This window comes from Hylaeus volcanicus, chromosome 5, assembly GCF_026283585.1.
Source record: "Hylaeus volcanicus isolate JK05 chromosome 5, UHH_iyHylVolc1.0_haploid, whole genome shotgun sequence".
NCBI lineage: Eukaryota > Metazoa > Arthropoda > Insecta > Hymenoptera > Colletidae > Hylaeus > Hylaeus volcanicus.
In genome coordinates this window covers 20,423,866-20,447,940 of record NC_071980.1, presented here as the reverse complement: position 1 = coordinate 20,447,940, position 24,075 = coordinate 20,423,866, and the positions used below count along the sequence as shown (strand labels likewise).

The following is a 24,075-nucleotide window of genomic DNA, read 5'->3' as shown; positions in this document are numbered from 1 at the left end:
TATCGCTTATCGCGGCCCTCGAAGTCGATCGATCCGCCGGGTCCGCATGGTAAACACGTGTCTTGTTTACGCGCTTTATCATCTCGATTCCCCTCCGCCCCTCTCCGACCTTTGTTCATCCACCTATTTGTCTCCCGTTCTCAATGGTAGTCGTTGGCATTTGAATTTCTGATGTAATTCCAGCGCGATCAAAACAAACCATTAAGAAGATCGAGTTCCGTACTTCTATTCCTCCTACCACACCCACCCGTACCCCCTTTCCCTGCGATTCATCACGAATTTTGATTCATCTGCACTCGTTTTTCCATTCAACGTTTGTCTGTCCGTCCTACGAACAACCTTCTCTCTTTCGCACAAGCTTTTAATAATATTTTTGCAACTAGTATGTTCTCTTAAACATATTTTTGGACTTTCGTTTATTTATATTAGAATTTATATTAGAATAATTTTATTTATATTATTTGTAAAATTTGGCCATAAAGTACATTATTTGTATAATGTTGTGTATGGATTTTTCTTTATACGCCATTATTTACGGAATTCTTTGTAAACGATATTCTTTGAGACAATTGTATTGTCATTCAAAAGGTTTCCCTGCTGTCTGCCTCGAGTAACGGAAGCTCCAATATTCAGTAGTAATTGCAGGCAGTTAAGTAGCTTATACAGTGGATTAGATAGAAGTAGCAGGTGTTCTGGGGAAATCACAAACAACGCAGACGTTGAATTTTATATTATTAATAATAATACAAGATACCCTATAGATGAAAAGCTATGCGACACAGTACCAATTTACAGTATCTACAAAATAACAGAAATGTCGATAATAAACAATACTATAAAGAAATAATTCTTTCGAATCTATTATAAATAAGATATGAAATATAATTTTAAAAAATGCATACCAAATTCGAACGTTTCGTGTGTTTTTAGGCCGCAGGTAGACACCAGTGCAGCTATCTAATAAACCTGCAGAAGGGAGAGTTCATCCTCCAGGGTGGCGATCCGTCGTGGCTGCGGGGTTTGAAATCGATTCCAGGAAAACTGCAAGATCTCTATGAGATTAACAAGATTCTAGCCCATAGGCCATGGTTGCTGAACAAAACGCACATAGAGGTGAGCTTGGGAACGTCGACCAATCGCAGTCTTATTTATTACCCAGAATTGCATAAAAGTGATTGTTGCGGTGTTTCAGAAACTGACCAAAGGCGCGGACAGTTGGTCCTTAGCCGAGGTCGTTCACGCGATAGTCCTTTTGGCCCACTTCCACTCCCTCTCGTCTTTCGTCTTCTCCTGCGGTATCAACGAGGAGCTGGACAACGTAGCTGGCCACCATTACAAACAGAACCTTCAAGAGAATAGCAATAACGTACCAACTGCCAAAGACAAGCTTTCCAGTAGTCCCAAGAAGATTCTCAACGGCGATGGCAAGACTGGTGAGTCTATCGTCTGAAAACTTACGTCCCCAGTTATCGTCTCTGATTCCGTCAATTAATTCTTGTCAACCTTCGGTGACCTAACTCGCTTAGATTCGTTTAACTGTTCTCATGAGAGTTAGATGTACATAGTTGCAGTCCAGCAGCTGTTAAAATGGTTTCAATTATACGTAGCCGTTTGAAAATTTGTGTTTATGAATATGAGAGACAGGTTGTAGCAATTAGATGAGTCAAGGCTATTGTATTATGCGTTATTTTCATTTAGCCTGAAGGTTACTGCCACGACTGTAGCTCTACAAGTTAAATAACATCTCTGGGCTTAGTTTCACGTCTGTCCTTGTCGTTCTTCGATGGTCTTCCTTGTCAGGTGGCACTCGCCGGGTAGACTATAAGGCTTAGAGTGTCTAGACTAGTCTAGACAATAGTTTAATCACCTGGGATCATCTCTGCCATTCGCTTATCAACGCTTCAGTCATTACCTTCGGGACTCTTATTAAACTTTGTTGAGCTGTACATGGTGTAAGTATACGAGAAGCTTCCTTGCTTTCAGATCACTATGGACCTCTTTACCTGGTCACGAACGTGAGATGAATTATTTCTGTAGCAGGTCAACGTATTATTATCGTTATTTGCATTCATTTATGTAACTTAGATGAGGATGTTCTTTATTGTCTTTTTTGCTATATTTAAAAAAATATGGTACCAGGAATACTTCAGCTATAACATTGATTCAATGAATATTCGTTATGACAATGTTAACCTAGTTTACGTTTAATTTTCTTGCTATATGTTTTCAATCGTTTGACCAAAAATAGTTTTGTTATAAAACTATTAATTCGAGAAGAACATTTCCGGCGTTCAATAGGATTCCTAAAATTTACAGACTGTGTTAGAAAAAAAATTCGAAATTCTTCTGCTTTAACTAGACATCAGATAACGTCCGATAAATGTCCGGGATACCCGATTAAAAGTGTATCATACATTCCAAACCGCATCTTTATCAGAATCTCCACCCAACAGATAGTTCATTCTCCCACTCGAGTCGCGTCTAGGTTGGTTCATTTCTCCGGATTACTCGAAATCCTATCGTCTATCGATGATTTACAGTAGTCAGTCAGCCGCGACCCCCAATGTCAGCGGATTAATTTTATTGACCAGCTCGATAACGAGATATCGTTTTGCCATCTGTGCAGAAAGCATGTCGTCGCCGCCATCCTCGCCCAGCATAGTAGGCGATCAGGAGGTGGGCGTCGAGGCACTGATGGAGCGCATGAAGCGCCTGTCGGAGAAGTCTGAATCCTACCAAATCACCCAGGAAGAGCTGTCGAAGAGATTCGAGACCGTCGAGACGCAGTCCGCGGAGCTTGCAGCAGCGCCTCAGAGGAGTAGTTCTGTCCTCGACTCCGACATAGGACACTTCATCGAGGATCCTACCTTCATCTACCAGGACTTCGCCAAGGTAATTGATCGTTTTAGCTAATAGTTGATCTAGATACTCGCGTGAAGCGATGAAGTTGCTTTCTTTATCCTCGAAGAAGCTGATCGCGTCAGTTGTGAAAAAACCCTCTGACTATGAGTGATGTTTATGATGCTCTTAACCCTTTATCTACCGGACTATTTAGAAACAGTCTTTAATTCAAAAACGAATTTTCTACAGTAGCATATGCCAATTTAGGCTGACAATAATTCCTTCATAGTACTATTACTAGGTATATCGAAAGCCAAAACTGTTTCCAAAAACTGGACATCGTAGGTAGACAACCATCGACACAGTAAATAAATTCGAAAAGCTAAATACTGGAATTAAAAAGCCTATAAATAGGCTCCCGGTAAATAAAGTGTTAAGAGAGGCATCCTTCGGTTTTCTCCTGGATCTTCTAGTGGACCCTTTGATCGGCCTATCGCTAGTACCAGACTCTGTGAATTGTTGTGTAAAGTGAACCCTTTAATTTCCAATATAGAACGTTAACTAATACCACAAGTAACTGAGATTCTAAATTCAAAGCATCAACGCACAGGTGTATTCGACAGATACGCTCCCGCTTATTTCCGTCCCTGCTCATCGGTACTGTCAAAAATTGTCTATGATATTGTCTCTTCCCATACTCCATTTTATTAGAAGTAGCTCTATCAATTCTACCGAAACCGTATCGACAATTAATCAAACATCTTCGCTAGTTTACATGATACAATATTCCATGATTGAAAAAATCCCTCTTTTAAAAGTTTTGATCGTCCAGTCTCGCTCCTGATGTACCTTCATTTTGAGCATCCCTACAGTTGTTATAGTGACCAGGAGCACGCACCTCCCAAGGCACTCTTGTCGCTCTGCAAGACTACGATAATAAAATAATCCCACGGTTGGAGTCGGGGTAAATAAAACTGTCGTTTCGAGCAAGCCCGGTTGGCTAACTCGGCCACGCGGATTGGAGGATTATTCTCAGTCTTTCAGTCCTGTTTTTACGAGCTCTATTCGAAAGTACATTTCAAGGCGAAGCTGAAACTCCCCGATGAATATTTAAAGTTCGTCGATTCGATCGCCGTTTCCATCGTCGATACCATGAATATTTACGACGCGACGACACGTGCGTATCTCTCTACCCGAAGTCAATCGCTTAACCTTAAACGGTCACGCGATTCAGGGGACAGTCTGGCGCTTTCAGACGTGAAACGCAATTTTTACGTCAATAACGAACTAGAAGAATCCCAAATTTAATGCGATCAAACTTTAGCGAAATAATTCAGATAGGAAAATGCCGAGAGCATGGAAAGAAATGTCGAAACAACTCAAAAAAATTGCCAAGGAATAAAGATGACAACTAAAATGTTTTTTTTCGCAAAAGCAAGAAACATCTTGCTCATCTACACGTGTACTAATTTTTCAGTGACAAAGATCAGATTGTATACCCGAGCTCTGGAAAAAGAGCGGAGCAAGAACGAATTGCCTTGTTCGAGACAAACACGTGTAATCTTATCTGTTTTTCTTGGTTCCAGCGGGGTCAGCTGAACGACATACCGACCTTTCGAGTGCAGGACTACTCGTGGGACGATCACGGCTACTCGCTGGTGAACCGTTTGTACAACGACGTCGGGAACCTCCTCGACGACAAGTTCAAGACAGCCTACAATCTGACGTACTTCACGATGGGCACGCACAGCAGGGTGGATACGTCGCGTTTCAGGCGAGCCATCTGGAACTACATTCAGTGCATGTTCGGTATCAGGCACGACGATTACGATTACAACGAGGTGAATCAGCTCCTCGAACGAAGCCTGAAGACTTTCATCAAAAGCGCCGTGTGCTATCCAGAACGCGTCACCAAGAGGGATTACGATCGCGTCATGAGAGAATTCAAGCATAGCGAAAAGGTTAGTATCTAATCATAAAGATTACTCGATTTCATTTACGGCAGAATTGTTTGAAACAATTTTATGCGGAAGACAAATTGTTGCAAGTTGTCTTTGTCCTTTAGCACGTGTATCAAGTCTGTCTTTATTGGAAGTCTATTAGAACAACTCTCAATTGGCAGAGTGAAATGTTTCTTACTTCTATTAAAATAAATTATTCACTGGTTGCTTATTAACTGGTAGATAAATGCACTTGCAAGGGTCATATCGTGAGGGGAGTTCATCGCATCTGTATATCGAGATGTCTTGTTTTCGTCTACTGCAAAATTCTAGCGGCTGTTTGAAGAGAATTTATACAATAGAAAAATTTTCCAAGTTTATCTTTATGCAACTTCGGTAGTGTATCTCTCGTAATTGGCAGAGTGAAGTCATTCTTACTTATGTCGGAATAATGTATTTATCAGTTAGTTCGAAGAGCAGACAAATGTATTCGTGATGATCGCGAGGGTTTTAGAACACAGTGGAAAAGATCCTATCTGAATATCGATATGTCTTGTATTGATCCTAGCAGGTGATCATCGTGGCTACGTCAAGTGAATTTATGCAACAGTCGAATTGTTGCACGCGGATTTTGTCTTTTAACGCATCTACCAAGTCTATCTTTACTGAAGTCCAATAGCATAATTTCTCAGTTGGTACATCGAAACAATTCTCATTTGTGACAGCGTAATTTATTTGCTGGTTGTTTGTAATGTATTCGTTAGGCTTATACCGCGAGGCAATTGAGGTATAATGGAAAAGTTGGTATCCGACTATCAACATGTCTTGTGTTGATCTATAGCAGAATCCTTATAGCTGATCCTCACAGCTATTTAGAGAGAGCTTACATAATAGACAAAACGTTGCACGCGGTCTTTATCTTTTTGTACGTTTTCCAAGTTTTCCTCGAATCTTCGTACAAGTCCATTAGTGTAACTGTCAATCGGCAGAGCGAAATAATTACGTTTATCAGAATTTGTTTACTCGCTAGTTATAAAAGCAGAACCGTGTATCGTAAATGGATTTACCTTATCTTGCAGCCAATGACTTAATATAATTAATGTAAAACAAGTACATTTATCTGTATTCATAACCAATGACTAACAATGAGGGGCCATATAACGTTCTTAGAAAGGTTAAAGTCAGGAAAATGGCCGTATTTTTTTCTTGTACGTGATCAGAATTGTAATCAATTTCAAATACGTCTTTCAAGAGTAATTGGAGAGGTCGTTTATTAGAAAGCTGCTGAGATACGGCGATCGGTGCCACGATATGTTATCATTGTAGTAATTTGGGATACGAGGTATGTGAGAGCCAGAAGGAAAGCACTAAAGTAAAAGATTGAATCCAATGAACATCATTTTTTGACAAAAAGTTTAATATAACAACTTTCAGACTAAACTATATTTGCCATAAATATACGTTTCTGTTCTTATAATCAAGGACTTCGATGTAATGAAAGTATCCTAAATACATTTATTTGCTCCTAACATTAGTATACATTGGTAGCCAAAAATAAATCGTACCAAAATATTTACGTTAATTCTTACGTAACCGCTTAGGTGGGTATTGAGTGACCCTGATTAACGATATAGGTGGGATACAACTGAATATGTAATTGCATTTATATTAACGCCAACTCGATGGAAAAGTAAAATCGAAACTTCGATGTGACTAAATGGAAGTAAACAATATGAGAAAATATAGTATGTACTTCTATAAGTTTATAAATATTACGTGACAGTAATTTATACAGAATCAGACACAACAGAATGAAACACCCGATACACAGCGCATTTTAGTCTATAAACGCAACCATTTCAGGAACTATACATTTTATTCTTTTCTGGCAATAGAGATCAAAGACAAGCTTTCAATAGATAGTGGTCGTGAGAAATGTTCTTTATTTTATTGGCAAATTAGAGCAAGGGCATCGTATGCCAAAACAATAAAGAACATTCCTCTCGACTACTAGTATCTATTAATACCTAAAAGCAAACAAATCTATAGTTATTTTTTATCATTCCGGAAATCATAAGTTTCTAGGTTGGAAAGAAGGTCATTTCAAAATCACTAATTTTTTTATTTACATATGAAAGTATATTTACAAGCATACCAATATTTTTTTTCACTATTTAACGTCTACATTTCGCGAGTAGGTAAAGTACATATAGTACTACACAACGAACAATTAAAAATGTAGATTTTGGTGCAAACATTCGAATCCATTTCTCCGAATATCAATGTATTCCTGAATACGTTTCCTTTAATTTATTTTAATTGGCCGTATGGTGTCATTTTTAATCGCACTCGAAATATACACATTTACACATCGAAATGAGCGCGTGGAAGCAGATTATAAAAATCTTTACGATGTTGACGTCCTTACTGGTAATAAGAATCTGTAACGATTCGTTTATCATATCGAACAATAGTGTTGCTCGATTATTTCTTAACTGAAACAGGCATACGTAACCGAAAAGTAGATACACCCGACCTTGTTTACGTACGACTTCTTTTCGCACGTTCGCACGTTTTTCCATTTCACGTGTACAGAAATCTAGTGACTCGGAGCTGAACTCCCCCCCCCCCCCCACAAGAGAAACATGAGAAGTAAAAGAAACGTAGCTTCGAGTAAGATACTATTATGTCAGCTGTTTGCTTTACATATTGAGAGAACTCCTTGATAGTATTGTTCGTTGGCTAAATGTTTCTCAAGCCGTGGTCCACTTGTGGACATTGTTTAAAACTCGTAACATATTCATCACACTTCCCATTCTCTGTTGACACTGCATTAATTGCAATTTATTTTGAACTCCACATACATTTACAAGGCTGATTCTGCTGTTGCATTTGTATGTTACGTCATTCTGACTTTAAAGAAGTAGTGTATTTTTTTTAAAAAAGTTGTCGTGTCAACCATGGAAAAAAAATGATTAAAGATATACATCCAAAGTTTTATTTATTAGTTTAACATTATTATTTGTTATGTGAATTAAAAATTCTTAAAAAGAATCTTTTTTTATCTTAAGTTTGAGAACCATTAATCCAAAGTAATCAGCGTCCCTACATCTCCGCATAAATAGATTTAATGTTCGATTTACCTTTGTATCACTTACTAACCACTTGTTCTCTTCTTTCAGGTCCACGTGAACCTGATGATCTTGGAGGCACGAATGCAAGCGGAGTTGTTGTACGCGCTCCGCGCGGTGATGCGATACATGACCTAAGCGAGGACCGCGCCGCTCCCTTCGTCTACTTGCTGTCTGTCAGTCAGTTTGTCGTTGGTTTTTTTTTTAATCGTATAACTCGCGCCACGGATTCGCGAGACGTCTTCGCGGACTCTGCACACGGCACGGAAGGAACGAGCGAACGAGACACCGATTCTCACACCCAAGTATATAAATTATATATTCTCACACGACCACACGCAACACCCACACCATACAACACAGGACAGAAACAAAAAGCTCACGTTACCACACGTATCAAGCGCGTCAACCGAGGATGAAGAGGAAGAGAAAAAAAATAATGAACTGGATCATCAAGTCCTCTGCGAGTGTTCTCTGCGAGGTGTTCGTCGTTTGTTCGTCAATGGTGACCTCGGACGACTTTGTTCGTTGAGTCAGTGCTATAATAATCGAAGAAGGAAGATCGCGGAGGACTAGTAACGAGAGACAACTCGATCGAGAAGTTGACGTTAAAGATGACGTTGTTCGGGGGAATTACAGGACACAAAAAAGTTTTTATACGCATCGTCGAGACAACGCGAGCTTTCGATATTTAATCGCGACGGGCGATCGCGCACGCCATTTTGGAGAACGCGTGCACAACCAGTGTCGTTCGTCACGTGTGATCTCTGATGGGGGAGAAACGTGGACGCGCGACGGTGAGATTTGAGAGAGGCAGAGTGGCGAAAGCACGAAGATAGAAGGGATACAAGCATAAGAGTGAGAGATTTCTCGTTTGTTTTGTAAATAGACACTCGTATTTTTCTATGTTCGCGAGATCGTAGTAGATTGTTATTTGCGCGTTTCGTTAACGTTTCAGATCTGTTAGTTTTTTTGCCCCCCCCCCCCCCCCCGCCCCGGTAACACCTCCTCCCCCGCTCTACACCTAACCACTCGTTAAAATTATTTTCACGAGCTACATTTTTCTATTTTCCTTTCTTCCTTCGACGATGCTTTCCCTTTGGTTCATGTTTCGCGACTTATTTTCCGTTTTCCTTTTAAGATTCGCGTCTGTACGAGCAATTGCGCGCGCGCGCGGGGAGGGGGGGAGGGGAGGGATTGGATCATCCGTTGCGCATAGTAATCAACTCCTCGCGGCACTTTATATACGTAAACGATTCGTCGATAGTCGCGATTAATTGTTACGACGGTGAATCGCGACTAACGACGAACCGAGGATGACCAAGTCATCGCGTGCGATTTTTCGGTTTGTTCGTCGTTCGCGTTCGGTCTCAACCGGGAAGAGAAAGATGGCGGAAACAGAGACGACGGATGGAACCTCGGGCGAGACAGTAAGAATTTTTCTCTTTCGCGCTAGTGAACGCGATTCGCGTTGTACATATATATATATATATACATATATATATATACATATACGTTTTAACCTCGTTTATTTCAATGACTATCGTATAACGAAGAAAGCTATAATATAAACGACAAAGTGTACCTTCGTTTTTTCGTTGTATCCGTGTGTCGAAAATACAAGTCGCTAGTTCGCTGCATCGATGAGATCGTTCGTTGTAAATTTGAACGTTGCGGGTGTACAAGGAACGGTGTACGAGCAATTCGTGGCACCGAATGACGATATTGAAATAGTTTTATCTCGGTTCTATGTCTTGTTATACTAATTTGCTATTTTAATATGATATTTTAACAACATTATGATTCGAAATAGTTGTCCAGGAAATCGTGATTTATCAACTGTCATTGTTGCAGCGAATAGGCGAAATGATAAATGAAATGTTAGATCGTAGGACGATCTGCGCGCGCACGTGTGGCACGTGCAACCGAGTCGTCCGTGCGCGCGGAGAGACAACAAATGCCAGTCGGCTGTGTTTATTTACGATGGATCGTGGCGCTACTGGTGCCAACCGGATTGCGCGACGATTAGTTTGCTCGAGAGCGTTAGTTGGATCATGTCGACGCATCGCGGACGTTGTGTCGTTGAGTTCTCTTTGCCAGGGAGACCATCGTCTGTAGCAGTGTTGGGTAAAATGCAATCCTTCATTATGATTATTAAATAATTACAAATCTTAGTTAATCAACACCTTGAAAAATTTGGAGTCTGTGATCTATGATTGCAGTTTAAACATGTGAATTGTAATTAGCGATGGTACAAGTCTGGCATTTCGCAAAGATGGGGCTGATTTTAAAGCATGGCAGTTTATTCGTGACGTTAAATATTTATTTGTGCACTGCGAAATATTTTATTCTATTGGCTAAATTATCATTTTTATTCGGCGAGTAATGGATGAATTGTTTATATTCTATTCGTTATTGGATCCTTTTATCTAGATAAGAATATTACCCCATCTTTGATATCTCCGACGGGGTTACGAGTTCGTGGATACTTTTTTGAGTATGAACAGAGCACAGTATAAAATTAAAACTTTGAAATTAAAACGGGTTCAGCGTTTGCAGACGTCGACAAAGTGTAAACGGCGAGGACCAATCGAAGGGACGAACGAGAGGCAGAGGGAAACGTCCCTGAATCGATGAATTCGCGCGCGCTTATCAACGAATTGTCATGCCTTTCGCGTTAGCGTGTTAAACATTAACGAGACAAAGTGCGAAGGAGGGAACGTGGGAATCGACGCGTTGTGTTGTGCTCGCCCCTTCCTTCGATGACCAAAACGGTTGGCAACAGTAGAAAGACGGCTCGCTGCGCGACGCGCGGGCAGTACAGAGAGGCTGTTTAAACAAATCAAATCCATATTAAGTCGTTACGGTACACGAGGAATGTGGCACAAAAAAGAATGAAAACAAAACTCTATTACACGCGAATTACACGTGTCTGTGATCGCATATTATATATAAATATATAATAATATAGATGTATAACACATATACGTATTGTCGAGATGAATAATGAAAAGCAAAGTGTGTGCGCGTATCGGTGCATACGACGCGTATTTACTTTAACGATTACGAGAGGAAAAGAGGAGTGCGTGATGTATCGATGCGTACCGAGCAGAAGTAAGCAAAGCAAAGCAAAGCAAACAAACAAAAGAAATGAAAGAAAGACCGATATGGGAGATATACGTGTAGTGTTTGTAATTGCAATGTCTCTTTATTATGTAACCGTGTATGTGCGCGCTCTGAAATTAATTGTATATTGATTCGGAGCGGTCGTGTTTCGAGGAGAGCAGCGCCATCACCCGCGATCGCGAACCAGTCGACGAGACGAGTGTGCACATGAGAAATCACCCTTAGACGAGCTGTCCAAATCACTCCCTCGTTCGTGCTCGTCTTTTTAGAATCATTTGTTCCATCTGGTTCGCGATCGAGAGATGTATTTGGGAGCGTGTCGACGAATTGAATGTGATAAAGTCAGCGAACGAATACACAAACACACAGACATACACGTGCACAGAAACATACGAGCCAGAGATGGGCAAAGTTTGATTCGATCGATAGATGATGGATGAAAGCACCATATAGCGAATTATTCCATCGGGTTATTTAGACGAGTCCGTGTTCGTTCAACTAGGAAACACAATTTCGTTTGAAGTATATATCAAATTGTAATTTTGATCTAAGACGCGACGGATTCTGGAGATTTTTTATCCAAGGAGAGTCGAGTCACTTTTATATCTAGGTGAGAATTTTGCCTGTTTCTGGTACAGATACACACTTACACCGAGAGACTTTTCGACCAACAGCGACGCGTTTGCCTCTTAAACGACGTCCCCCACATATCACTTGAAGAGAGTTTATAGAAGGCGTGCGCCTCGCTCTCGCACGATCCCGGTTCGGGGACGAGAGCGACGCCATTGAGCGGTTTTCTTTGTTCGTTCTTCTCTCATACTTCACGTGTTTTCATACAGCCATGTCACAAGCTCGTCTTTAGAGTTGTCGAGGGTTGTTCGACGAGCCGCGCGAACCTACAGTATTTCACACTTCTTCGATGTTCGTTTCCCTCCGGGCTCAGCTTCGGGACTCTCTTTCTCTCGCTGTTTTTTTTTTACCATCTTCTCTTACGGGGGCCACAAACCTCACGATTTTTCGTATAATAATCTACGCAACTAATCGTCCATACCTCTGTCTCGACGACTGTGCAGCACTGTCTCGAGTAATGCTCGAGAATAGTTATCAACGCACGAAGCAAGGGTAGAGAATTTTTTTGGCGGGAACCAATGTCGAACTCTTGAGATGAAACATAACTTCTTGCCTCCTATAAGGAGCATTTACAGTGAAGCAAGTTCCATCAATATCCGAGGTATTGCTGGGTATGACATTGTCGCAAGGACTATGATCGTTATTTCACGTATAATTATCGTACCGAAAATTGTGTAATTTGTGGTTTGCCATTACCTCTCTTTACGCGTTCTAATAATTTCGTTATCTCTTTCCTCTTCCTTCTAACGTGTCTATTCGAAACAGAGTTTGTACATGTATTGGAGAATGCAGAGATTTACAAGTATGCTTCAGGCCATTGCACAGTGTCCCAAAAACAGGATAGTCAGAAAGTTTCAACTAAAGTAAATAATGGGGTTAAAAAGTGTGTCGAGATTTCTCTTCAGCGTTCGTCGATAATATTTTAAGAATCGCGCGTTAGTCCAAGAATCGTCGTTAAAATATTTGAAGTAGAAGCGAAGTTATTTAACATAATTTAATTTTAATTTTTTCGATCCGACCAAAGAGATATCGTCGAGGCTGATCTCAGAGCTTTCATTCGAATTTATTTTTGTACAGCAGATTTGTAGATTGTTCCTACTTGAAGTCATTGAATAGGGCTAAAGATTCATTTCCATGTATGCAATTTACAGCACATTTACTTATTTTTCCAAGGAGAAATTATTTCTTGCTTACTTAAACATCTAGGAATTAATTAACATTTCAGTGATGTTAGAATTACATTATCAAATTTAAAAAGGAAATTATTTTTTGGTTATTCATACGTCTACAAATTAATCAATATTCTAAATAATAAGTGTAACAATTTCTAATAGTGTTTAATGTCTCTTTCAGAAAACGGTTGTAAATCTTATAAAATATTCTCAATCAAATTTAGTTGGCTTAAAAACTGCTTAAACAATGGTTTCGAATGCATTGTGTGGGAACGTGGCTTAAATTTATACTTCTGAACGTGCAATACGCAGTGCAATAGTTGAATCATTTAAAATGTATTTTCTATAGTAGTCCGTGAATCGTGTTTCATACATCGTGTTGCATACGTGGGAATGTGGCTTAATCCTATATTCCATTGCACCGTAAGTGAGAAAATATTCGAGTTTATAAATAATTTTCAAAGTTATTGTATTTTATACTTTATTCACAGGTGGGAATGTGGCTTAAGCCTCCAGCTCTAAGGCAGAGAGTTACTATCATCGACATTCTCACATTTTCTTCGCCTCCTGTTCCTCGCTCTGTCTTTTTCAATTCTTCTTTTCTCGGTCGTCTCTGTAGAATCGCCACGTAGATTAAAAGTAGCGATCAGAGCCCGTAGGAGAACGCCTAGAGGACGATTCGTAGGAAAAATCGCGGTGTCCGCAGCACGAGTTAGGTGTGCTCGGACTGATCTCATAAGTAATAAGCTTTCTAGTAGTCGGGAGGGATGAGGAGGAGCGCGCGACGCTTTTTAGAGTACAGAAAGAGAATCGTCGAGAGTTATCGCGAGAGGGAGAGAGCTAGACAAAGCCTTTGACGGCGAAACTGCGATCTTTCATTTATTTTTTTTTGGTTCTTCTTTCTCAAAATCCCGTTTTTTTTCCGACGCTTTAATCAAGTCTTCACGAGCCAGAACGTCTAGAAGCTTTTTTTAATTTGCGTTTTTAAAGACAGAGATCTTCGTAGCAGAAGCTCCAGCAGATGCTTCTTTCTCATTTGTTGATACGCGGAATGGGAGTCAACCATGATTCGTGCCCGAGTTTTGGGCGAAATTTCGTAGCCTCGGCGAATGTGTGTGGTAGCGAGATCTAGGGGTAGTCAAAATCAGAGATGGGCAAAATTTGTATTTCAACATGAAACATTTCGTGTGCATGCAATTGGTGTTAGAATCCTGTTCTGCACGCGTGGCATTAGTGGGAATACGGTTTGAGGCTGTTCTCCCTTTCGTGCAACGAAATCATTTAAATGTCCTGTACAATTTAGCGTATTTTATAATTTCGATTAAATTTGTATTCTTGCATTCTGCAGTATGTAATTCTATAATTCAAATTGCAATTGTTATTCGTCGATTAACAATTGGAAAGTAGTTTCATCGTCCTTACTAGGAAACTTATCCACGCAAGAATTTTGCCCATCTCTGAACAAGACCAATGTACAAGTAAGTCGCGCGTCGAGAGTTCGTACTTGGAGTAAAGTGCAAACTCTGGACGCGCGATTACTACAAACTAGACGAATGGGAGCGAAGCTCGGAACGAGACATTTGTTCTACGCATATGTATGTATACAGACACATACATATATATACACACACACACACAGACACGCGCATACGTACATAACACGCATACACATGTATCGTTATTCTTTGTATTCTTAGTTTTCTTTTCATTGTTTAATTTTCGAAGAGAGAGACGAGAGATATATCAACGAGCTCGCATAGCTGGTCGCGCAACGTATTCGCGAGCTCGAGAGCCACCTCCGAGAGTCACAAAGCATATTTGCGAAAGATAAACAAAAAATGGGGAGGGGGGAACTGATGATAAAACAAACAAAAAAATATATATAATGAAGGAATATATAATAACGAACAGAACAACATTTACATGCCACCGCGTCGAATACGATCGTGTGATAATTACAAGTGATTTGACTATAGGCCCTTCCAAATGGATTCAGTCGGTTATACATTATTATTATTCTATCGTGTCTGGAGTAGCGAAGGGCACGATCGTGTCAGCTCGAATCCCGCTCGATCACGCGAACGTCTATGGTCTCCTTTTTTTTATATATATATATATATATATATATGTATATATATATTTTTAACCTTTTTGTCAGACGTTTTTCATAATTTTCTTTGTTTTTTTTTTTATTTTTAAACTCGCGACTTCGAACGACAGAGATAGAAGGGAATAGGAGAGAGAAGAGAGATTTTTTTTTATATTGTTCGAACGTGGAGAATTTTCCATAAGGCGACTAGGCAAAGTAACATCGATGGTCACGTTGATTCGATTAAGCGACGCGGTCGACGCCTAATCTTATCATGGGCCGTGGCCAGTCGTCTCTGGTCTCGATCCGTCGAGATCTCGCGATTCACGGGGAGTTCTCTAGGTTCGATCTTTTCGAGAAGACATGATTTTCGTCGAGACTATTCGTCGCGGGGTCGGGCACACGCAATTCGAGCTGGGAACGACCGTTGGAGTTACGTTGGAGGGTCGTATGTGATGTGATTTCTTTTATATCATAACGAACGATGAACACTCTAAGAAATGTTATAGTTTCATATAAGTGATATGTTATTTGTCATTTATTTTATCCCTTAATAAATGATGTTATATAAAAAAAAAAAAAAAACTAGGTGTAGATAGGTTGACGGTGATTATTCGATGTTCCTGTGTGATATCCATTTCCGTTCCTGGTTTTGTTTTTTATGTAAGGTGCCCACTTAGGGGATAAGACAAGATTGAGATTTTTTTTAGGATGACCAGCATGAGGATTATCGTGGCAAACGTAGGTATAAGGTTTCGTCGTATACACTGTATTATAATCTGTCAACAAAATCTATTATTTATACTGGATAAAATTCTTACGGCTTGACGAAACACAAACAAATATGTATGTATACGAATCTTCTTATTTTGTTCTTTCTAATTCAAAGATATTGCTAGAATTTAGAAAATATATGATAAAAAAGAAAATTTATATGATTTGGAATCAATAAAATGGGAACATATACACAATAGTGGCCATAGAAATTTCATCACTTTAAGGATATCGTAATTTTGAGTCAATTAAAATAAATATAACAAACATTTTCTTGAAATAACGTCTTCAAAAATATTTAGAAACCATTGTTTTAGAAAGAGGAAGTCTGCCATTGAATTTCATGGCGACTCGTGATTAATTACAAATTTCAAAAATGAACAGAATATTTAATAATAGGATCTTAACTACAAACACTTTGTTGTTTATCCGACACCTTCTAACACTTGCAACGTTTTGCATTTTCCAAGTCTCATTTTAATTCCTTAAAAGCGTGGAGCACATTATACGGGAGTGGAGTTTGATTCAGTAATTTAAATAAGTAGTGGAAGGTAAGGCGATTTCCCTCCAAGGCAACCTCTTTCCATTACCCTCGAAACAGGAAGGAATTGTATTTATTGTTTCAGTTATATTCATTCAAAAGTGTTTCTGTAATCATTCTTCAAATTTAAAATTTAATTTCAAATGTAACTTCAATATTTAATTTCAATACTTTAACTTTAAATTAAAATTAAATTCTTATTTATCGTAGATAGTTGTCTATGCAAATTAAAGTAAAAATGTAGGATTTAATAATAATTTTAATTCCATATTTAATAAGAAATTCAAGTTGAAATTGATATTGTCAGCTATACCAACGTTTTTGTCCAAGTTGAGTAGGATGAATCCTGTAATGATAAATTTCGAAAGGGTAGGAATTAAAGAGGGGGGACATTGATCTTCTGGTCTTATGAATTTATTTCGCCGTCTATCTGCATATACACACGGTAAATGACACCAAACGTCTACCTGGTTGTACTCGTTTAACGCTAAACACTTACTCGCTCGCCTCGCTCAGTTAAAATATTTAGCGCTGAGTCTATTTTCGCGCTTACCATCGCGGTATTTACACAAATGTCCTCGGTGGTCGGTGGCCATTATGTGGAATCGTACGGTGCAGTTCGTTCAGATGAACGCAAAAAGAAACGTGATCACAAAATCGCGTCGATGCTTCGTTCAATATAGCTGAATTGTGGTCTGAATAAAGTATATATTGGCCACTCAAGGTTACTCCCTCTCTTCAAAGATGGATAAAACTTGTATCTAAATGGAAATTTGAAATAATGAATAGAAAATAAATTAGGATTACGGAATTAAATGTAGCACAATGCAAAAATACAAATTTAATAGATTCGGCAGAATAAATGTTAGGAATAACATACAAGTTTCACGAAAAAATGACAATTAATGCAGAGCACAAAGGCGGGGTAGTGCTCTTGAGCAGCCAATTGATATCGCATAGACCATAGATGCAAACTTTCAGCGATATAAGTAAGATTAACTGTCTTCTATATTTCTCAAAACACGGTTTTCTCAAACTACTGTTTGTAGCAAATACCTGGATTCTACTCAAGAGAGGTGAGAAATTACAAGAAGAATGTGGAACGATCGTCGATAGAGGTCTACAAGGGGAGCTTACAATTGTGACAAACGCATTTTGTTTTTATTAACGTTAAATAACTTCAAATATTAAAATTTTCCAAGTAGATTTATAACAATAATTCGCTCAATAAACAGAAAGTCAAAATAGGCATTACTTCTGAGATTAATTCATACTCATAATTCAATCTACTTTAAAGTAACCAAAATTTCACGCAGTAAAGAGTTCTATTTATTTTTATTTAATAAAAGTAAGCAATGCCACATAAATACAATTCTGAAATTCGTTTACATCATATTCCCTACATTTTGCGTTTATCTCGATCGTAGGCCCTCCTTGCGAGTGATCGATCCGTTGTCAATGATGTGCGAAAAATCGTCGTTGCAAGCTCTACGAAAAAGGTGCGAAGAGACGAAAGCTCTTTCCGGAGCGAAGGTGATGAAACGATAGGTTCTCTGCCCGTCGAATCGCCAGCGAACGTTCGTGGAGGAATTGTGCAACGTTCGTTCAGTGAATAATACTCGCAACGCGACACTCGCTGCGGGATTCTACCTCGATCTCTAAGAAATACGAAGAAACGAACTCGTCGATTTGTTTTCCGTCCGGTGCCACATGATGCGTTTTGTACTTGCTTTTCTGTCTGTTTGTAAATTTTATTTATTAAGTTTCTTTTTTTTTTGTGTTTTTCTTTTCACGAGTTTTTCGTCCTTATCTTTATTACGCTGCTTTACGTCTAGGTGATCACAAAGGTGTGAAAGATAGTCGTGGTTAATTTCCGTCGTAATCGTGAGGCGGTTGCGGCGGTGGTGCATGATGATGCATGAGGATGTGTGGCGGCAGTTCGACTGTGGGAACACCCAGACTGCTTCTCTGTGGTATAGAAATTATTATCAGTGATTCATCATTATTATTCAAAGTTTCTTGTCATATTATTCTCATGGAAGTATTAGCAACGGACTGGCGAGATCCCCACGATGAAAATAAGTCCAAACACGACCCTGTTCGGATTATTTTTAATTACAGGTTGTCGATGGTCTTTAAGAAATTATGCGAATCATGTAGAATTAAAAGTAGTCCGAATGATGTCGTGTTTGGACTCATATTCATTGGGAGAATTTTTCTAATTCAATGATAATATTCTTACAAAGATATAAACGATGTAATAATAATATTTATGAATGATTTAACACTTTATCTACCGAGCTATTTAGAAACAGTCTTTAATTTAAAAAGAACTTTCTGCAGTAGCATATGCCAATCTAGGCTAACAATAATTCCTCCATACTGTTACTGGGTACATTGAAAGCCAAGTCTGTTTCCAAACATTGAACATTATAAGTAGACAACCATCAAAACAGTAAATACATTCAAAAAGCTAAATACTGGAATTAAAAAGTTTATAAATAGGCTCCCGGTAAATAAAGTGTTAATATAGCCTGAATGAGGCCGTGTTTGAACTCATTTTCATCGGAGAAACCTCGCCGATGCCTTCATAACAGAGTCTCATTCAAAATACTTTCGATACAATAATAATAAATTCGATTGCATAAACATTTTAAATGTTCTGTCTCGTTTCATAGTTTTCCTAATGACTACAGCTGTTTACCTGGGATCTCATCCCGTTGAGGGGGGTGGCAGTGGGGTTGTCCGGCGGATAGCCGAGCACGTGTGTCGAGCACTTCTCGCAGGCGCGTCGGCGTCGCGACGACGCGTGGCAGCGCAACGCGCGGCACAGTTCCCGCGCCATTTCCGAACACAGGGACTCCTGTTGCTGCTGCTGCTGCTGCTGTTGCGGCGCCTGTTGTTGCTGTTGCTGCTGTTGCACGGACTGGGAGATCCCTTGCAGAGAACCCGAACAGGCCGGCGTTGGTACAGGAGCTCTCTGAATCCGGATCATCGCAATGAACAACGTTTTCAAAAAACGGAATCTAACATCTGGTTCGGAATTCGCGATTCGTAGGTCATCTACTCACTGACACATGCGTTTGTACACGCACAAATCAACGTGGAAACAAAGCTGGCACGAACACGCGTCCAAGGATTTACGACAGGGTGACGAACTTAGAGATTAGTTGGTAATTTGGAGGAAAAGATACTTGGTCACGTTTGAACTTGGACGCGTTCTTGATAGTATTGCCTCGATATAAAGTCACTAATGGGATCTGGATGAAACAATTTTAATTTAAAGAAATGTTTCCTCTTCAAATCCGTCACCCAATCGTAAAGATGGGATGAATGAAAAAGATGACATCAAAATAGAGGAAAAAAAGTCACCGATGAAAATGTCAAAAAACGGACCTTGGTTCACGACTGAGCTTCGTGCGTTTGCGATGAGTCGGCATGCTTCAGTGGAGGATGAGCTCATGCTGCGTCGTAAAAAACCCACGGCGGCCGAGATGGAACAAAATTGAGAAAAATCATGCGACCCTAAAGCTCATGCATCGTGCTTCGGACGGTCGTCTGGAAAAAATCTTTCTTTTCCGCGGTCAAACTGCAAATCGTTCGCACGACGATTCGCTAGATGGCAAGGGGAACGTGCTAGGAGAATTGCATCGAGGAGATTTTATAATTAATCCTTCGATACTACGCAGAGGTCTTAGATACAGTCATCGTATCTAGACCATGAGAAAAGAGCACAGGGGTTAAGGATTAAACAAATTTTTCTTCTCTCTCGTCGGACTCACCCGTTCTGCCGGCGTGTTTCTCCTCGAATTGTAGCAGAACTCGAAAATGGCGATCAGCACGGCGAACGCCAGGCCGCACATCAGAACGACGAACACTCCACCTAGAATGCAGCAGAAGATGTTCATCCTCAAGCAAATGTAAAAATTTGTCGACCCTGACATTGGTCGGGACGTTGTCTTTGGAAAGTTTCATTTAACTTATCAGGCTATGGACGAGTTGAAAAAATGAAAGTAGTGCGAGACGAAATCGAAACAAATGTGTGTCGATGCAAGCAATACTGTGAAACAGACTCATTCGTTGTATAGTATTCTAATAAATTACACAGGATGTACTCGAATTCTGCACGTTAACTACAAGAAGACTACAAGAAGACTACAAGAGATGAAAATTTTATTTCGTACAATTAAATACATAACTTTAACACAAACTGCAATAATATTTAAGACGTTTACTTTAATATCTGGATATTCTAAAGATCAACTCTTAAACAACGCTCGAGGACTCCAGTAACATTCTTTTCGAATAGAGAATTCGAAGATCGATCGTACCTATATTGGCAACACCTAAAGAGTTCGCCTTGCTCTCTTTCCCCTTCTCAGTCCTCATGCAAGTGTCGCCAGGACTTTTCCACCATTTATCGTACAGTATTTGGATCTCGCCTTTCTCCTGCAGTTCAAGGATCGCCAGCGATATCTTGTCGCGCCAAGGGGAGCCTAGAAGAGATCCAGAAAGGATTCATGCCTTGGATATTGACTAGATAGCATCAAGTCAATATCAGTCTTCTTATGCTATTTAAAGTATAGGAATATTAATAAAGATACTCTTACCCATTGGCGTGGCGATCCCGTAACCCTTGCTGTCCAGAAGTCCACCGATTTGAGTCAGATTGCAATCTCTCTGCACGATGTAATCCAGCATAGTCGACTCCATCAGGAAGGCGTAATCGCCTTGATGAACTCTTTGGATCCCCTCCTCGTAAGTGGGCACGAACACAGACGGCTTCTTGTTCTCCATGAACCGCCACATCTTCTTGTAAGTCTCGATCATCGAATCCTTCGTGCAATTTACAACGTGTACACTTTAGATGAATATAACATTTCTAGGGATTCGTAATTCGAGCAACAACCATGCTTCATTCGCTTCAATCGCTTCAGGAATGCGAAGTTATCGTTAACATCGTTTAATTACCCTGAAGAAGGTCATGGTGCTCCCGCTCTCCAGGGTCCCGTACGAGATGTCCGTTTGTCCAGCAAGATCCTCCGCGTTCTCGATCGGCGTTATCATCCTCTCGACCGTGAGGAATGCCGCCAGGTTCGCGGTGTACGATGAGATGATTATCAGCGTGAAGAACCACCAAATGCCACCCACGATCCTCGTACTCGTCGCCTGATAACCAAATGAATCTCACTGATGAATTACACTTCAGTGAACATGTAGCCCTAGGATTCTAAATATTTTTAAGCGGATCATATCGATCACTTTTCTACTCGATATTAAGGATTTTCTTCAAATGAATATGTTCTGCAGTTGTTTCAGTTCAGAAGCCTCAAGCAGTATTTTTCTTTGATCGCACAGGATTACGTGATTCTTGTCGAGTACTGGAAAGCAGATTCGTCTTACTCCTACTTACTCTAACTTTCTTCCTAAGAGGCTCGAGTTTAAAAGTATCGAGCACTGCCAAAGCTTTCACAGTGATTGTACACGTGGAACCGACCATTCGTGAGGGAACAATAGCATACCTTGGGGTTCAAGTCGCTGCCCTGTTGCATCAGAGTGCCGATGGTGAACCAAAAGCTGTTGGCTAGCGAGAATTGGTTCTCGACGACCTCTGAGCCAGCGTGACAGGGATACGGATTGTTCCACTCGTACGGACTGAATCGGGCCACCACGAACATCGTCACAGAGACGAGGACGTACGCCGCCAGGACGTACAGCCAGATCTCGATTGCCAGGGGGTTCATGAAGGAGAACAGTCGAGCTGGATGGCTCGTCGGTACCTGGAATTGAATTTCCATCGAGTGATTTCTTATTTGATAATTACCATCAAATTCCATTCATCGAATACTAACACTTTGGCTGCGGACGAAAATAAGTAGTCGTTCGCTGGGAGCTGCAATTATGATATTTTTTTTTAATGAAAAATTTCTTACAAACGTTCTTATATGATTATTTTGAAAAACATATATTTGTGGTAACTTATTTTATATATAATATGATTGCCGAACAAAAAAAAAAATGAAAACTGAAAAATAATAAGAACCATCCGCACATGGCAAGGGCTCAGTTGGACGCACATGTGCGTCATCCGCAGCGAAAGTGTTAATATTATAATCAAACAAGTAAAATTAATTTCCAATTCATACATTCATGTTTCATGAGAATACAATTTTTTCAGGTTTATTTTGTTATGCTGCCATGAAAATAATTTGGATATCGTTGTTAGAGCGAAGTGTATTATGTTAGTTAATTAAGCTGAATATTTAGCTGTTTGTTCTGTAAACAATATGTATTTAACAACTATGTTAATACTATGAAATGGAATTGAGGAAATAATTCCTAGCAGCCAACATATTTATTAACAGTTTGTGATGTCACTCATAGCGAGGGAAATGATCTTTCGGTGGCCTAAACGTTTGCTTAAGCAATACCATAATTCCTCGCATTACTTGTAAAATATCATTACGAAAAGCTACGTGACTCGAGGCGTTTAAGTTTGATCTGGATTTGGTTCCTCAGTTCTCGAGCTAAACTACCGATAAAATTAACGAGCCTATAGTCGTTTCCTAAACGGCGCCCATTGGCATTGAACGGTGACGCTGACCCTATCGATTCTGATTTCAATTAAATTCGTGGCTCAGGCATTTACACGAGTCGCTCCTCCTCATAACGTTGCTTGTAAATTCTGCCTAACAGGAGAGTTCATTACCGTCTGTGTGTGCGTGGGCTCTACGAAGTCTATGTTTGTCTATCACTTGTGAATGTATCTACGATATTTATATGCTTGTAGCGAGTATACTAGAGTGGGCCTTATTTTGCATCCATCCAATTTAATTGATGACTGATTGACTGAATCTGTTTGAATGCTGAATGATGAATTTTGATTGCGTAAATTCTCTGGGGATTTTATCCCTTTGGACTCGAGAGGCGACTCTCCGTCGCCATTAGGTTTGGCGCAGTAAATCTGCCAGCAATAATAATTAATTTCTTTGGAACTCGAAGTGCCAATAAAATGATTGTCGGGGAAGTAAAGGTGATCTGATCAAGTTTAGCATTCGTGGCAATAGAATTCTGAGGAAGCATCTCGAGTTGCTAGTAGATACCAGAAAGAAAGTCTTCGCCTCGAGTGCAAAGGATTAATAGGTGTTTGTATAGGTGTCTCGTGCGTTTTCTCGAATCTTTTTGGTCAGGTAGTCGACTGGTATCACACGTTTGTCGATAGTGTCGAGTTTCGGCGTTATCTGCTCCATTATAATACGTAATAAACTTTCCTCATCTATTCGTAGAAACGTAGTACCTCTATCGACAGCACGCGATTTCTGCGGTTGACAAGTGACACTGGGGTCCATCTACGCGGTTCCTGTCGGTTTTTCGAGGGGGTGCAGTACATTATTGCGTCGCCTCATTTACGCGCTTGTCGTAAATTCCGCTATATATCCGATCTGTTGGTGAAATTTCGCTTGTACGCAATCTCCACTGTCTGCTAACGGGGATTTACGAGGGCTGGATATATTTTTCGTCACGGTTCGCATCCACTGGCGGAAGTTACGATCTCGTTCTTGGGGGTCGTCAAACGGAAGCGACCCGTGTCATGGGCAATCGCGAGATTCATTGGTACGCGAAAGAGGGTTAATAATGTTGATATTGTTTCGGAGCTCCATTTGAAAAACCGTCTCCATGATCCGCGAGCATTGAAGATTTGTATCAACTACGTATTTTCATACATTTCATACGAAGACAATATGTAAAGAAATATTTCATCTGAATCTAAACTACTGGACAAAATTAGCGAAACACTTTTTTAAATGTTCATAGTTATGAGAAGCGTCGA

General features: G+C 39.9%; 2 protein-coding genes and 1 long non-coding RNA gene across 10 annotated transcripts in view; 1 reads left to right on the top strand and 2 right to left on the bottom strand.

Annotated features, from left to right (window-relative positions):
• LOC128876298 (sestrin-1) overlaps positions 1-15,514 on the top strand; it is a 254,459-nt gene extending 238,945 nt beyond the window's left edge. For both annotated transcript variants that reach the window (XM_054122534.1, XM_054122533.1), the window contains exons 9-13: positions 931-1,113; positions 1,193-1,433; positions 2,627-2,892; positions 4,428-4,802; positions 7,964-15,514. In XM_054122534.1, the coding sequence (XP_053978509.1) occupies positions 931-1,113; positions 1,193-1,433; positions 2,627-2,892; positions 4,428-4,802; positions 7,964-8,050 (1,152 nt within the window). In that variant the 3' untranslated portion in view covers positions 8,051-15,514. The remainder of the gene's footprint in view (positions 1-930; positions 1,114-1,192; positions 1,434-2,626; positions 2,893-4,427; positions 4,803-7,963) is intronic.
• Positions 696-1,249, bottom strand: LOC128876305 (uncharacterized). Its single transcript, XR_008456992.1, has 3 exons — positions 1,108-1,249; positions 903-1,041; positions 696-798 (listed from the first exon to the last, which is right to left on the bottom strand). It is a non-coding gene; the product is annotated as an uncharacterized LOC128876305 (long non-coding RNA).
• A 1,122-nt stretch (positions 15,515-16,636) lies between the features above and the next one.
• LOC128876186 (glutamate receptor ionotropic, kainate 2-like) overlaps positions 16,637-24,075 on the bottom strand; it is a 185,025-nt gene continuing 177,586 nt past the window's right edge. For 6 of the 7 annotated variants that reach the window (XM_054122331.1, XM_054122335.1, XM_054122334.1 and 3 more), the window contains 7 exons: positions 21,767-22,024; positions 21,216-21,413; positions 20,855-21,080; positions 20,576-20,740; positions 20,027-20,127; positions 18,949-19,224; positions 16,637-18,212 (listed from right to left, as the gene is read on the bottom strand). In XM_054122331.1, coding sequence (XP_053978306.1) covers positions 18,111-18,212; positions 18,949-19,224; positions 20,027-20,127; positions 20,576-20,740; positions 20,855-21,080; positions 21,216-21,413; positions 21,767-22,024 — 1,326 coding nt within the window. In that variant the 3' untranslated portion in view covers positions 16,637-18,110. Of the gene's footprint in view, positions 18,213-18,948; positions 19,225-19,640; positions 19,709-20,026; positions 20,128-20,575; positions 20,741-20,854; positions 21,081-21,215; positions 21,414-21,766; positions 22,025-24,075 lie in introns of those variants that run through there. The other variant, XM_054122336.1, reaches the window with a different exon arrangement.